Source organism: Cottoperca gobio, chromosome 14 (genome assembly GCF_900634415.1).
Source record: "Cottoperca gobio chromosome 14, fCotGob3.1, whole genome shotgun sequence".
In the NCBI taxonomy this organism is placed as follows: Eukaryota; Metazoa; Chordata; class Actinopteri; order Perciformes; family Bovichtidae; genus Cottoperca; species Cottoperca gobio.
In genome coordinates this window covers 16,573,973-16,587,059 of record NC_041368.1, presented here as the reverse complement: position 1 = coordinate 16,587,059, position 13,087 = coordinate 16,573,973, and the positions used below count along the sequence as shown (strand labels likewise).

Genomic DNA, 13,087 nt, shown 5'->3' with positions numbered 1-13,087 from the left:
GAATATTCAAACAAACTCGTGAAATCACTTTCCAAGAGTATGGAGCCCCAGAGTGTTCAATTATGAATTTAAAAAAGCAATTAATAAATAAATAAGTAGCTATGATGAAGAATTGCACTAATACATTGTGTTCAATTTATAAATCAAGCAATTTGAAAAATTGGAATAATTTCATTTCTATTTAATAATAGACATTTTTTAAAGTAAATATTTATCAATTGTCAAATTTTATAATGTAATTTTTTCATGACACTGTTCTCTCTTTCAACCAATCACAGCCCCCCTGCCTCTCTTAAGGTAAGCGCAACAGCTGCTCTCAAATTTAGCCAGTTAGCTCCTGTTAGACGATGTTAAAGTGTAACGAGAAATTATCAAATAATATGTGATATTAAATAAACTGCCATTATGAAATAAAAACTGCCAGTTGAAAAGAGGCCTTTGAGGTTAAACTGTCAATAATCAAAGAAGAATTAACTCCCATAAAACTGTTCAAATGAGAATAAGAATGATTAAATTACCTCACTTCTCAGTTATTTCACAAATTACCTATATATTTGACATATTTAACATTATAAAATAAATATTTAACACCTTGGGGTTCCGTACAAAAGGCTTTAAGGTTCTCACCAGTAAACACAGAGTACTAAACATGAACTTGGGTCCTTGCTATGATCAAGTTATATCAGTGAGCAGCTACAGTAGCTTTTTCGTTTCAGCAAACTGCAAATGTACCATTGGACATTTTCACAGTGCAAACTCTTTCAGACAAACAAACATGACAAAGAGTCCAGCTGAGTCTCAAACTTTGGTTAGATTTGAGTTCACTTCCATTACCCTCCGCTCTCTTTATGTATTAAGCCACTTGGATTTGAGGTGCGGTACAATCGGCGAGGATCTCTTTCTGTCTCGTCTCTCTCACTGAGTATCGTCTGTACAAGGTTGGAAATATTCAGAGTATTAAGCATGAAAAGGAAGAGGCGTGGCTCAGTCTCGGCATTACTGATTCAGTTTTAAATAAAACATGAGATCATAAACACATTACACTGACAGTATCAGTCTTTAAGAGATGCCGACAACATAACTGGCTACTGGAGAATAACTGTACACATCAGGAAAGGCCAAAAGTGCAGTAAAGCTGAAGTGTTGAGAGCTGCAAGGATTATTACTGTCACATGCACACAGAACAGGGAGAGGGTGCTTCTTGTGCTTCTATGCCTGTTAGGAACATCAACGAAGAGCCACAAACAGGCACCCGAAAGATACATCAAAGTCTTATATATAGAGAAGTAAAGTGTGTAACTGAGCAGGGAAAATATTACGAGTCCCAAAAAAGTGGTCTGAGTGCAGCCAAGGCGCGAGAGAGATGTCCTGCAGATGGAGTCCACTGGAGTACTACCTGTCACACCCAACAAGCTGCAGCCAGGTAAATCAGCAGAAGCATTGCCGGCTGCCCTTGGTGACCTCTTCGGAGGAATGGACGGTGTTGGGAACAATTCCACTCTTGACGCCCTCCCAGCCATCCTGGATCTTGATGTCTCCGCTCAGTACCAGCTCAAAGATGTCCTTCGTCAGATCCACAAACGCCTTAAGAAACAGAAGCAAGAAATCAAAACCAGATCGTGAAGGATTATAAACTAATTTAAGCTTCAAAGGCAGCATGTTTGGTGATGAAGCTAAACACACTAGAGGATAATCACAGCTGAATTTGTATCTGTAAAGAAAAAAGTCAAATCTCATCCACACCTTCTCCACATTGATAGATTCTCGTGCTGATGTTTCCACATAGCGCATCCCGTAGGCCCCCGCCAGCTTCTCTGCCTCCTGCTGAGTCACCTGACGCTGGGCCTCCAGGTCACACTTGTGCCCGACCAGCAGGAAGACGATGTTGTGCGGCTGGACGTGGCTCTGGGCCTCCTCCAGCCAGTTGTGGACGTTGGTGAAGGAACGGCGGTTTGTGATGTCGAACAGTAAGAGCCCACCCACTGAGTTACGGTAGTACGCTCTGGTGATGGACCTGGAGAGATAGATAGAGAGATTGTGACACTAACTTTGTTGTTTGTGCTGAGAATGAAAGCAAATGCACCTGTTTTTAAAGATGTATGTCTTTAGTAGGGACCGATGGGTTTGGAACTGAGATTTGGAGCATACTATACTATGATATTTTTATGTCAAAGTCATAAAAACACAAGATTCCTAGTACAGTATGTCATAGAAAACTTAATTAAAGCAGTCATTGTATAGTATGTCATAAAAATGCCATGAAGAAGTCATAGCACAGACCCTCCTCCACATCTATGATTCTGATAAATGCTAAAATATGCATCCTTTGCTTGCCGACCAAAGCCAAAGTCATAGTATATTATGTGATAATACATGTTATACAAAAAGTCATAGTAGACCAGGCTCATCTTCATCCCAACAACACATCTGTAAAGTTTCGTGGCTGCTTCTTGCACAGTTCTGTACTTCTCATATTACACAGAAATATAAACACCTGGTAAAGTACTCACTTCACCCACTACAGGTACATAGGTAGGTACATATTGTACCATTATGACACACACACAGACTTAAGTTCAAAACAACACAAACTGTCCCGGCTCATAGAAAATGATACAAGACCACCAGACTTTAAGATACTGTATGTTCTGTGGAGTTTGAATTCATTTTATTTAACAGGGTTTGGACAATGTTGGGGTAGGATGGAGGGCTTTTATGTAATGTTAGTGTGGTGTCGACACACATTAAAGAAATGCATGTAAAAGCAGCTGAGATGTTTATAGGTCATGATGTCATGATGTTGTCGGTTGGGAAAGAAAGAGTTCTGTCTTTACCTGAACCTCTCCTGTCCCGCAGTGTCCCAGATCTGTAGTTTGATTCTTTTGCCCGGCTCGATCTCCACCAGGCGGGAGAAGAAGTCCACCCCTACCGTGGGGTCTGATACCTGGGCGAAGCGACCCTCAGTGAACCTTCGGATCAGACAAGACTTTCCCACCGTAGAGTCTCCGATGACGATCAGACGAAACTGATAAAGCCATATCGTCTCCATGTCTCAGCTCAATAAAGTCTGTGGGAAATAAAACCATTCACTTCATCAGTCGTAAATACAAATGTCCTGTTTGGTCCGACCAAAAAACCCAAAGACTCTGAATTTACGATCACATACGACAAAGAACATCTTTCTTTCAACAATCTTTTACCAAAATGATTTCCATTTAAATGTTCTGCTCTAATCCATATTACGACCTAAAAGATTATTTTGACACAACTGAACGGAAATTAAAACGTGTTCAGAAGTTGATGAGCTATATTTACTAATTACGTGGATAAATTGGAACATATTTTAAGACTAAGAACACAAATTGTGTGCGCTCTGTCTCACAAAACCACTGCAGAAATGATCTTCACAATATATGAAATCTAAAACATGGCTTTGGCTGCAGTTCTGCTTAACAGTAGCGATCATATGGGGAAGAAAATGTAAATGAAACAACAGTTTTTAATTCAACACACCTTTTAGCCTCTACAAACAGTGAAAACAACAACAGAATCACACCCTCCTTTTGCATTTCATCCACAGACTGTGACGACCACATGGATTATTCTTGGATTATGGCTGCCACCATGAGGGGAGAGTAATAGGCTCAAACCTTCTCAGCGGTGTCCATGTGATTTACAGTTGGGTGATCTGATTTTAGGGAGAGGGGGGAGGCCACTCCTCTTCAACTCAATAAACATTGGCGTAGTCAGCCCCCATGTGGATAGCAGGTTGGTTGTTATACAGCAATAACACACAATGAGGCCTTGAAGATGGCCAAACATAAGCCTATTGAAGAGATAGCTAATAAACAGGACTGCGTGTTGCTAATAGATATTTGCCACTGCGTCCTAGAAGACCTTCTGTGTCGCTCATAATAACATATCCTGCAAAGTTTGTAAAAAAATACGAGTAAATTATTTGAATCATGAGGCCCAACCCACAGAGCTCAATGCCAGTATGAGTATTATTTACATTAATGATTAACATTCAGGATCAACAATCTAATCTAATATGTAAAGAATGACTTACCTTGAAGTTAAGAGCTCAGTTGCGGCAAAAAGCAAACCCCATGTCGATGATTATGTCTTCCAAAAATGATCCTCCAGAGCAGCAGTGGTTGTTTTTACAGAAATAACCCACTAATAACATGTATCATATTTACCAGGCCTCTTGTCCACCATTAACATGTGACCAGCTTTAAAAAAAAAAAAAAGATGAAACCAGCCTGTTGAGAGTTTAAACCGATAAATAATCCGAGCTGCTGCTTTATTTGACGGTTGATATTTCCGTGAGGATCCGCGGATGAAATGGCAGCAGGACACAACAGCAGCATCACACGTCTCCTCCTCGCCCTCATCAGCACCATCACCGTAACTGCACGCAGAGCAGCGCAGCAACAACACTCTGGGTCCTGCTGCTGCGTTCAAACGCTGTAGGAGCAAAAATACTGTAAATACGAAGTGAGCGAACATGAACATAATCATTTATCTAACTCTAACCCCCTAACCCAGTCACAACAACATCTAACATTAACGTCTATATACATAAACATACATACAATTATAAAACATTATAAGAAACTATTGTGCCCATTTGAATGGTTACGATGTTTTCCTCCCAAGAATATCAAACTTTCCTATTTTATGCAACTTTATTCTTCTACAGCAGGGGAATGTTTTACTTACGTTGCAAATGAACATTTAACATACAACACATACCTTCAGTATGATCAGCCAAGTCACATGTATACTGTTGTATTGATACTTTTACTTACGTTAACGTGCTGACCTATCTAAGAAAATTGAACTCGGCTGCGTTACAAATTACGAAGCCGATTTTTTACGAGGATAGCTTGAACGCACCACCAGTTAATAACATCTGTGGTGGAGTTGCTCACAGGACCGAAGTAAACGGAATACAGACTGTCATGTGTGATTAAACGGGTGGACTGCAGTTGTTACAGGCGAGCTTGACCACTTCTTTCGCACATCTCGATGATATTGGATCATAATAACATATTTTGTTAGTGTATTGGACTGAAAGAAATGTTCTAGTCTGATAACATGACTTTATAGCAATTTTACATTTGTGTTGCGATACCTGTGCACCTTCATAAAGTTACTATTATTCTCCAAGGAGTTTTTTGTTGTTGTTGCTGCCTGCAGAGCTGCAGCCATGCAGCAGGAGCTTTTGTTCAAAGTCCTAGTCATCGGAGACTTGGGAGTCGGAAAAACGTCCATCATCAAGCGGTACGTGCATCAGATCTTCTCCCAGCACTACCGAGCCACCATTGGGGTGGACTTCGCTCTGAAGGTGCTGCAGTGGGACAATGACACTGTGATCCGGCTACAGCTGTGGGACATAGCAGGTCTGTCAAACTGTGCACACTGGCTTACAGGTTTATTGTTGCATCAGGTGATTGTTAAACTATATAGCCCTGCAGGATTTGTTTTTTGAAGGAAATAATGTGTTTTAGGATCTTTGGAAACAAAAACCTTTTGTTTCACCTTCAGCACCTGTGAAAATATGTAGACTCTTAAAACTTATTCTGGAAATAAGCTTTTGAAATCAATCTGAACATTAAAAAAAAAGGTAGTTGGACACAGTACTGCAAAAAACATTTCCAATTTAGCATATTCAGCAATTTACGTTTATGACTCAATGATATACAAACATAAGTTGATAAGATGGAGATTTATGCATTGAGTGATGTGAACTCGCAGTGAGAGTGTGTGTCTGCCCACTGGATGCCACGTCCCTCCCTGTCATTTGAAGCCTGGTCGAGGAATGCAGATCTTGTGCATGGCTGTGACTCAAGTGATCCCATGCTGATAATAAAAGTCACATGATAGTGGCTACTGCAGAATAAACACACACATATACACACAGAAACGTCTTTATTCATCACTAATAAACCGTGCTGTGAGTTGATTCTTTACATAAATATGTGTGTGTCTGATTGGCTGTCCCATACGTCCCAGGACAGGAGCGGTATGGGAATATGACTCGTGTCTATTACCGGGAGGCGGTGGGAGCGCTGGTGGTGTTTGACGTGACGAGGGCCTCCACGTTCGACGCCGTGCTGAAGTGGAAGGACGACCTGGACTCCAAGGTCGGCACAAACTGAGGCCTTTCTCACCTGTCATTTTGTCACTTTCAGACGTGTGAAAATTCATATTATACCTGCACATGGCCGGCCACAACCACACAAAACAGCAATGTATGCTTAAGTTACAGTTAGGTTAAGGCATGTATGTCATCCACATTTCGGTCTATATATCCTAAATCTTCATTGCAGTATTTCAATATCTACTGCTTGTTGTAGTCACCTGGGTTTCACGTACTGTGGGAACAAATTTAAGTGACATTATGCCAAGAGAGGATTTAACAGCTGTCTGAAGCACAAGTGTGTGTTTATTGACAGCTCCACAGTCCAGGACTCTATAAAAGTAGTTTGCAAAATTGCAGCTGCAAAGCCCAAAATGTGTGTTAAGTGACATCTATCGCTTGCACAAAGTAGAGGCAGAATATACTATGTTGGAAATGCTTAAGATGTCAGCTTCAATTGAAGAGCATGACACCTTTCAGACGTCAACATTGGGAAGCTGTCTCCGACAAAGTCTGCAAAGATATCAATATGCTCAAATATAACAAGTTTGTGTATTTCGTGTCGTCCAACCGCGTACAAAGGCAAAAGTGTTTACCCGAAGACGGAGTGAGAAGCCTGCGATCTTACAGAGGGGCGATAATTACTCAAATGGGAAAAAATGGCCCACACTTTAAGACAATCTGTCCTGGAAGACATGGTGTTGCAGAATAGTGTGAAAAGGGAGAAAAAGAAAGCTTGAGAAAGATAAAGTAATTGTGAGCTGAAGCATTATGACACCTTAAAGTGGCTATAATCAATATGTTCATAGAACAATTTATCATACGTAAAAGAAAAGTGACCATGTAAAAGGTATCGTTAGAGTTGTTATATACATACCTAAAGATAGATGAGACAAGGTACAAATTCTCCTACAGTGAAACTTTTAAATAGCCTTAATTACAGTCTGTAAAACCGTGATCTAACCTGTCTTTCTTTCTCTCTCTCCTAAGGTGACCCTGAACCATGGGAGGCCAGTTCCAGCTGTACTCTTGGCCAATAAGTCAGACCAGCTGGCTTCACAGCAGCCCAAACTGGACTCCTTCTGCAGGGACAACGGCTTTGTTGGCTGGTTCGAGACCTCTGCAAAGGTACGACACTGGATATGTGACTTTTTATGTGACATTTAGAGTTAGATTGAGGGGGTAGTAACATTTTACACTAACCATTTAATACACTAGTGATTTCTATGCAAATATAAAAGGTTAGAGGCCTTTTTTGATGAACTCCCAAATGGAAGGAGTTGTAAAGGGACTTGACTCGAGGCAAAGACTAAAGACTTAATTTTGGGCCAAATTACATTCATCGTCTCTATACATAATTTACACAGTGAGGTTAACTACATATTTAACAATACTACAATACAAATAAATGATTCTGAAAATGACTGTAGGTTAGTGCAAACACTGAAAGTCAGAAAACATTATTTACCATGCTCTCAAGAGAGAAATAGAGGAATGTCTGCAGTCTGGTGTGAATTAACCTTCTCTATTTTCTTCCCGTTCAGAGCCTATCTAATGAGTTACACACCAGGGTGCAAGTCAGAGACAGAAGTGTAGTTAGTGAACATGAAGGCTCAGCAGACAAGACAGTTACCGTAGTGTTTCAAACAGTGTGCGACATCCTCGGCTTTAGTTCAGTGTGCAATGTCAGAATGTAAAGGCAAAAAAGAACATGCTGTATTTTCCATTCTGACTGTGACAAGGACAGTATTACACATCTGTGGACAGATGTGGCCACTAATGGGAGAAAAGAATAACACATTATTCCTCTTAGAAAAGAATAAACTAGAGATCATCTTGCGATAGGAACACACCAGCCGCAACGCCAAAATCAGGCCAGGAGTGTAAAGTGTGTGTGTGTGTGTGTGTGGGATGACCTCATCTATTGATCCAATTGCTGTGACTGAATCTGACAGACACAAAAGACACACAGAACTCAAAACCTCAAAACCTCCTCTGTGGTAGTTGTGTGTCTCCAGGGCCACATTTTGCAATTATGACGCACACACAGACTCACAAGCTGTAAACAATACCAGCTGGTAATTAATCACACCCTTACACATTTAGAGGTTTTGGCGCTTCAGCTTCACTTGGTCCGATATGACCGTTAGCTTATGGTGGCTAATGTTAGCTCGTGTTAACTAGCTTAGATATTGTTGTGTTGCTCCTGTTACACTTTGTTTTAACATGACAGATAAACATTTCAGTGGTTTTATCACAAAAGTAAAAAGTCTTGGTCAAATAGTGTATACTACTAAGTATACGGTATACTAAGAATCTGCGAGAGCGTATCTATGTTCCCACCGTCCTATGTTCCCCAGCTTAATATCCTCCTAATATGACACAGTAGCGAGACCTTTCAAAGTGTTTTATGTAGATGGTTCTCTCAGTCAAATGTTGAAATCACCCACCTACAGCTAATAGCCTACTGATGTATTACTACTTGAAAACTGTGCCATCAAATGTGCAAGCAAGAAGGTTTTCTTTTTCTTTACCTTCGACCTCTCCACTGTAACTAAATCTTTTTTTACTTAGTAAACTTCCTTTGAAACTACTTTCATTCGTTTGAACTGCGAAGATAGCTCTTACCAATGTTTCACATCTTAGTTTATATCAAGAACATACACTCATGCTGGCGGCTGTGTGACAGCACTAGACTCAAAACACAGCGCTCGTGGATATGTCATTATGTTTGCCAGTAGATTTGGTATTGGATAAATTGAGATTTGACATGCTGATGGCGCTAAATGAAAAGTTAAAGGATCTACAAAGTCGAGTGAGTTCATCTTGTGGGAAACATGAATGCCAGTACAGAAATCTGAAACAATCCAACTAATTGTTCTTGAGATATTTCCTGTCTGCACCAAAGTGGTGGACCGACCAGCGCACATGAGCAACGCCACTACTACTGATTTCTTCACAGGTGTCTTTTTTTAATTCTCCCTCAGGAAAACGCAAACATCGAGGAGGCAGCGCGCTGCTTGGTGGGGAACATCCTTAACAACGAGGAGAGCCCGGTGGTAGAGCGCGACCCCGGCTCCCTCATCCTGTCTGGATACACGAGCACCACGAAGGATCATCTCAACTGTTCGTCATGTGTGAAATGGTGACTCCTGACCAATCACAGGCAACCAGGAAGTCAGCTGTGAGGCCGCAGAGTTAAGTTTGGTCCAGGGACTGTTTTGCCCTAAGCCATAGTGATTAATGAAGATCTTTGTACCAATGTTGCCAATGATATTTGGTTTTGCTAAAATGTTTGACATGATTCCTGCCGATCCTTTAAAAAGTATTTTAATTTATTTAGTTTTTTTGTCTGTTTTGTTAAAGAATGTTTTAGATTGTTCATCCTTTTTTGCCAAAGAAATTGTACAGTATTATGTTTTTCTCTAAGAGGTATTCAAATGATTATTATCACTGCATTTACATTAGTTACATTTGCACATGAAAAGTACACCATTTCATATCTATTATCAATATCTACACTTTTGTACCTTTGCTTCTCTTGCTTGCTTTGAACGTATTTAACATTGTGCCTTTGACATTTGGCTCAACTGCAGCTCCTAAAACTTTGGCACTAAACTCAGACATAAAAACTAGAAAGCTTCTTTCTCTTTCGCTCATCATCATGCAGTCTGCTACTCGGTCGGTGGAAACGACCGAGCAAAATGAAGTCTTTAAGAGATATGAGAACAGCTACAACTGCAAATGCTGAAAATGTCCTATTTGTCATGCATATTGTGGACTTAATATGAGCTGACTGTACCACAAAGGCCTGAGATGCATTTTTAATGACGTGAACTAGAACTTCAAGCTAAACCTTGTGGTTACAAAGCAGACAGCGTCTCCATCCACCCAGTGTTTACAAGCTTTAACTGCATAAATGCATTCAGACTCACATATATCTAATATGTTAACACAGACTGAGCACGAACATTCATTTCTGACTTTTAAATCAGTACTAAAAGTTCTGCATTTTGGGAAATATGCTCATAAGCTTTGTGGCGGAGAGTTAGATGAGAAGCTTGATCTCTTGGTAAACGGGTAGCAGCCAGTTAGCTTCGCTTAGCGAAAAGACTAAAAGCCTGGCTCTGTCCATACAAAAACATACCAGCACTTTTAAATCTAAAAAAACTAACGTGTTATATCTTGTTTGTAAAATGCATATTAAAAACTGGAGAGTTTAAATGTAAATTCACCTGTTTATGAATGAATAAAAATGTAAGTGTCAAATGCAAAGGTCCATCGGTTTGTGTGTGGTTCTGTAAGAATAAAGCACGACAGTACAGACTGATTAGAAAACATTTAGCTTTATTAACACAAGGCAAACATAAGATATAGAAAGAAAGAAGACATTGGACTCTACTCTACTTGGTTTAAACTGAGCAAGAAATAAACAAATGTATACTGTCTAACGACTTGACTTAGAGTGAAACTTACTGGACAGTTGTGACAGACAGTTATTTGTCTTTACAAAGGCAGTACTATCCATCTGCTGAAGATCACAGCCTTATTTCTTTGCTAATCTGATGTAAATCTAATCCCTTTATGCAACATTAATACAGAGGATGCATCCCGTGTATTCATAATTGGCCGGCTATGTAAAGACATCTTCTTTCACACTAGATCATGAACTGATGGGCTGGAAAATCTCAGCTCTCACGCTACTGAGAAAAACACGCAAGGATCCTCTGCAGTCAGAAATAAACATTAATGTTGTGGAGGTAATTGAGGAGAGTCAGTTGAGCAGATATGTCCATTAAATGGACTATTGAAGTGAACCTAAATGCTATTAGTGGATTAAGAAGTTCTTTAATTAGGAAAAGCAGTAGTAAAGTGTGACCCACTTTACAGCGTCTGTGGTACTACTCTGTCTTTTCGTGATATACAGTGACATCTCCATCTAGTTAAGCACTAATTTCCATTTCATCATGTTTATGTGTGTTCCTTCAGTCTGTAAGTATTCATCTTTAAAAAGTGCATATTTCACTCTACATATAAATAACTTTGATAGCAAACCTTACTCACTGTCAAACTATTGGCTCTATTGTTGGTATGAGGCTTTTTCTTCAACCCTAAAATTGATTTCTTGCCAGTCAAAAACATGGCATGTGCTGCTCACGACTGAACAGCCGCCTTTGTTACATCTGCCTCGAGTGTTATTTGAAATTCCATGTTTTCAAATTAGGCATCAGCTTGAAATGTTACTCCCTTTGATGTGTAATAGCCTGTCCTTGTAATGCAACACATTTGTGACATTCTCTATGGACCAGACTACATGCAATAAAAAATGTATTTGTGGTGCCGTATACCATGCAGTATGTTTTCAGTAGCATCGTTCGTTTAGGATCTTTCTGTCACATCCTTTCAACTCAAGGCAACACGCTTCACCACAGCATTTAGAAATCAGCCTTGACATTGACTTGATTCACAAAGAGAGCAAATAGGGCTGAAATAATGAACTGATTCATCGACAGCTATTTTTATAATTAACCAATCGTTTGAGTCATTTTTTCTAGTAAAAGAGACACAGATTCTCTCTCTGTTTTATATAATTGTACACTGAATATCTTTGGGATTTGAATAGCGTACACTGGAGTCCCGAGTCAAAGATAATTAACTGGCTAGAAGAGTCTTTGAGGCTTCAGAAAATACTAAGTGTCAGTGTCACGCAGAGGGTTTTTATCTGGTTAATTATCTCTTAGAGACACCGACGCTTACCTTTGTGACCTGAATGTATGCTAATACACGAGGTACAAACTGGGACTAGCTTTAGAACTGTTGTTCAGATGAAACCAGACATTTGAGTATGTAACTTTGGGCTTTAGGAAATTGTAATGGGAATTATTCTGTATTTTGTGACATTTTATAGACCAAACAATTAATAGACTAATATGTATTATTATTATTATTATTGCTATTATTATTATTATTATTATTATTATTATTATTATTATTATTATTGCTATTATTATTATTATTATTATTATTATTATTATTATTGCTATTATCTATTATCTGCTAAATATTTAGTAGAAACATTTCGAACATACAAATTGTACACACAGGATGGCAAAATAATAATAAGAATCATTAGCTGTAGTCCTAAAGTGCAATATCTCCTTCTGTAAGTCATACTAAAAAAACAGTGACTTCATAGATGCACTGTTGAGTAGCACAGCCTTTGCAAAAGTCCCTCAATTTCAAACAAGTTTAGATTTTTCTCTTTAACTATTCTATCCATATTCCCTGTAATAAAATATGTGGTTCCTATAGAAATTTCTTTGGATATTGGCCTTTAAAATAAAGCAGTAAACCATGGCTTAGTGCTCCCAGATGGTATTTACTTAACCATGAAATGTCATACTGGGAATGTTGTTGGAACTAAATCAATCAAACTGGAACATTCCCGGGAAATTATTTATAATGCTATAAGAAATGTCCTCCAAATGGATCTTTACAGGAATGTTAGAGGCTATGTTTGTTGGGATTTTATCATGGTGCCATACTAAAACACCATAACTGTAAACCGTGGAGTTATAGGAACACTGATATCACATCAAGAAACATACGATTGCTACAGTAATGTCATAAAACCACACTATTATTAAAACAGTAGGGATGATAGCATCACATAAATGAAACATTGTGTGTTGATGTTATCACGGATTTTCCTCTCCATGTGTCTACATTTCATTGGATGGCAGGTAATCAGGGAGAGTTTGCACATCGCACTCCTGAGCCCTCCACATGCACCGAGGTGATGAACCAGCTGATGCCTTCCCTTTGCCTTGAAAAACTGGAGGCAGCCTTCTGCTTTAAGATGCCCTCCCCGGACCCGAGAAGTGGCCCAATCGCCCTCCTTTCCCAGTCACCTGATTCATGTAGGCCTACTGCCATTTT

At 39.3% G+C, this 13,087-nt stretch overlaps 2 protein-coding genes across 2 annotated transcripts; one reads left to right on the top strand and one right to left on the bottom strand.

The window, feature by feature from the left end:
* Positions 1-990: 990 nt before the first annotated feature.
* LOC115019364 (ras-related protein Rab-39B-like) lies at positions 991-4,410 on the bottom strand. Its single transcript, XM_029448889.1, has 4 exons — positions 4,070-4,410; positions 2,835-3,067; positions 1,744-2,014; positions 991-1,584 (listed from the first exon to the last, which is right to left on the bottom strand). The coding sequence occupies exons 2-4, from the start codon at positions 3,047-3,049 to the stop codon at positions 1,429-1,431; spliced, it is 642 nt and encodes a 213-aa protein (XP_029304749.1). The 5' UTR covers positions 3,050-3,067; positions 4,070-4,410; the 3' UTR covers positions 991-1,428.
* Positions 4,411-4,942: 532 nt separating this feature from the next.
* rab38c (RAB38c, member of RAS oncogene family) lies at positions 4,943-10,406 on the top strand. Its single transcript, XM_029448890.1, has 4 exons — positions 4,943-5,408; positions 6,022-6,152; positions 7,139-7,276; positions 9,136-10,406. The coding sequence occupies exons 1-4, from the start codon at positions 5,216-5,218 to the stop codon at positions 9,295-9,297; spliced, it is 624 nt and encodes a 207-aa protein (XP_029304750.1). The 5' UTR covers positions 4,943-5,215; the 3' UTR covers positions 9,298-10,406.
* Positions 10,407-13,087: the final 2,681 nt, after the last annotated feature.

Excerpts from the sequence above, each read along its gene's own strand:
- rab38c (XM_029448890.1), top strand. The coding sequence starts at position 5,216 with ATGCAGCAGGAGCTTTTGTTCAAAGTCCTAGTCATCGGAGACTTGGGA. Across the intron at positions 5,409-6,021 it reads ACAGCTGTGGGACATAGCAG|GACAGGAGCGGTATGGGAAT; the intron begins GTCTGTCAAACT and ends CATACGTCCCAG. Across the intron at positions 7,277-9,135 it reads GGTTCGAGACCTCTGCAAAG|GAAAACGCAAACATCGAGGA; the intron begins GTACGACACTGG and ends ATTCTCCCTCAG.
- LOC115019364 (XM_029448889.1), bottom strand. The coding sequence starts at position 3,049 with ATGGAGACGATATGGCTTTATCAGTTTCGTCTGATCGTCATCGGAGAC. Across the intron at positions 2,015-2,834 it reads GCGGGACAGGAGAGGTTCAG|GTCCATCACCAGAGCGTACT; the intron begins GTAAAGACAGAA and ends CTATCTCTCCAG. Across the intron at positions 1,585-1,743 it reads AATCTATCAATGTGGAGAAG|GCGTTTGTGGATCTGACGAA; the intron begins GTGTGGATGAGA and ends CTGTTTCTTAAG.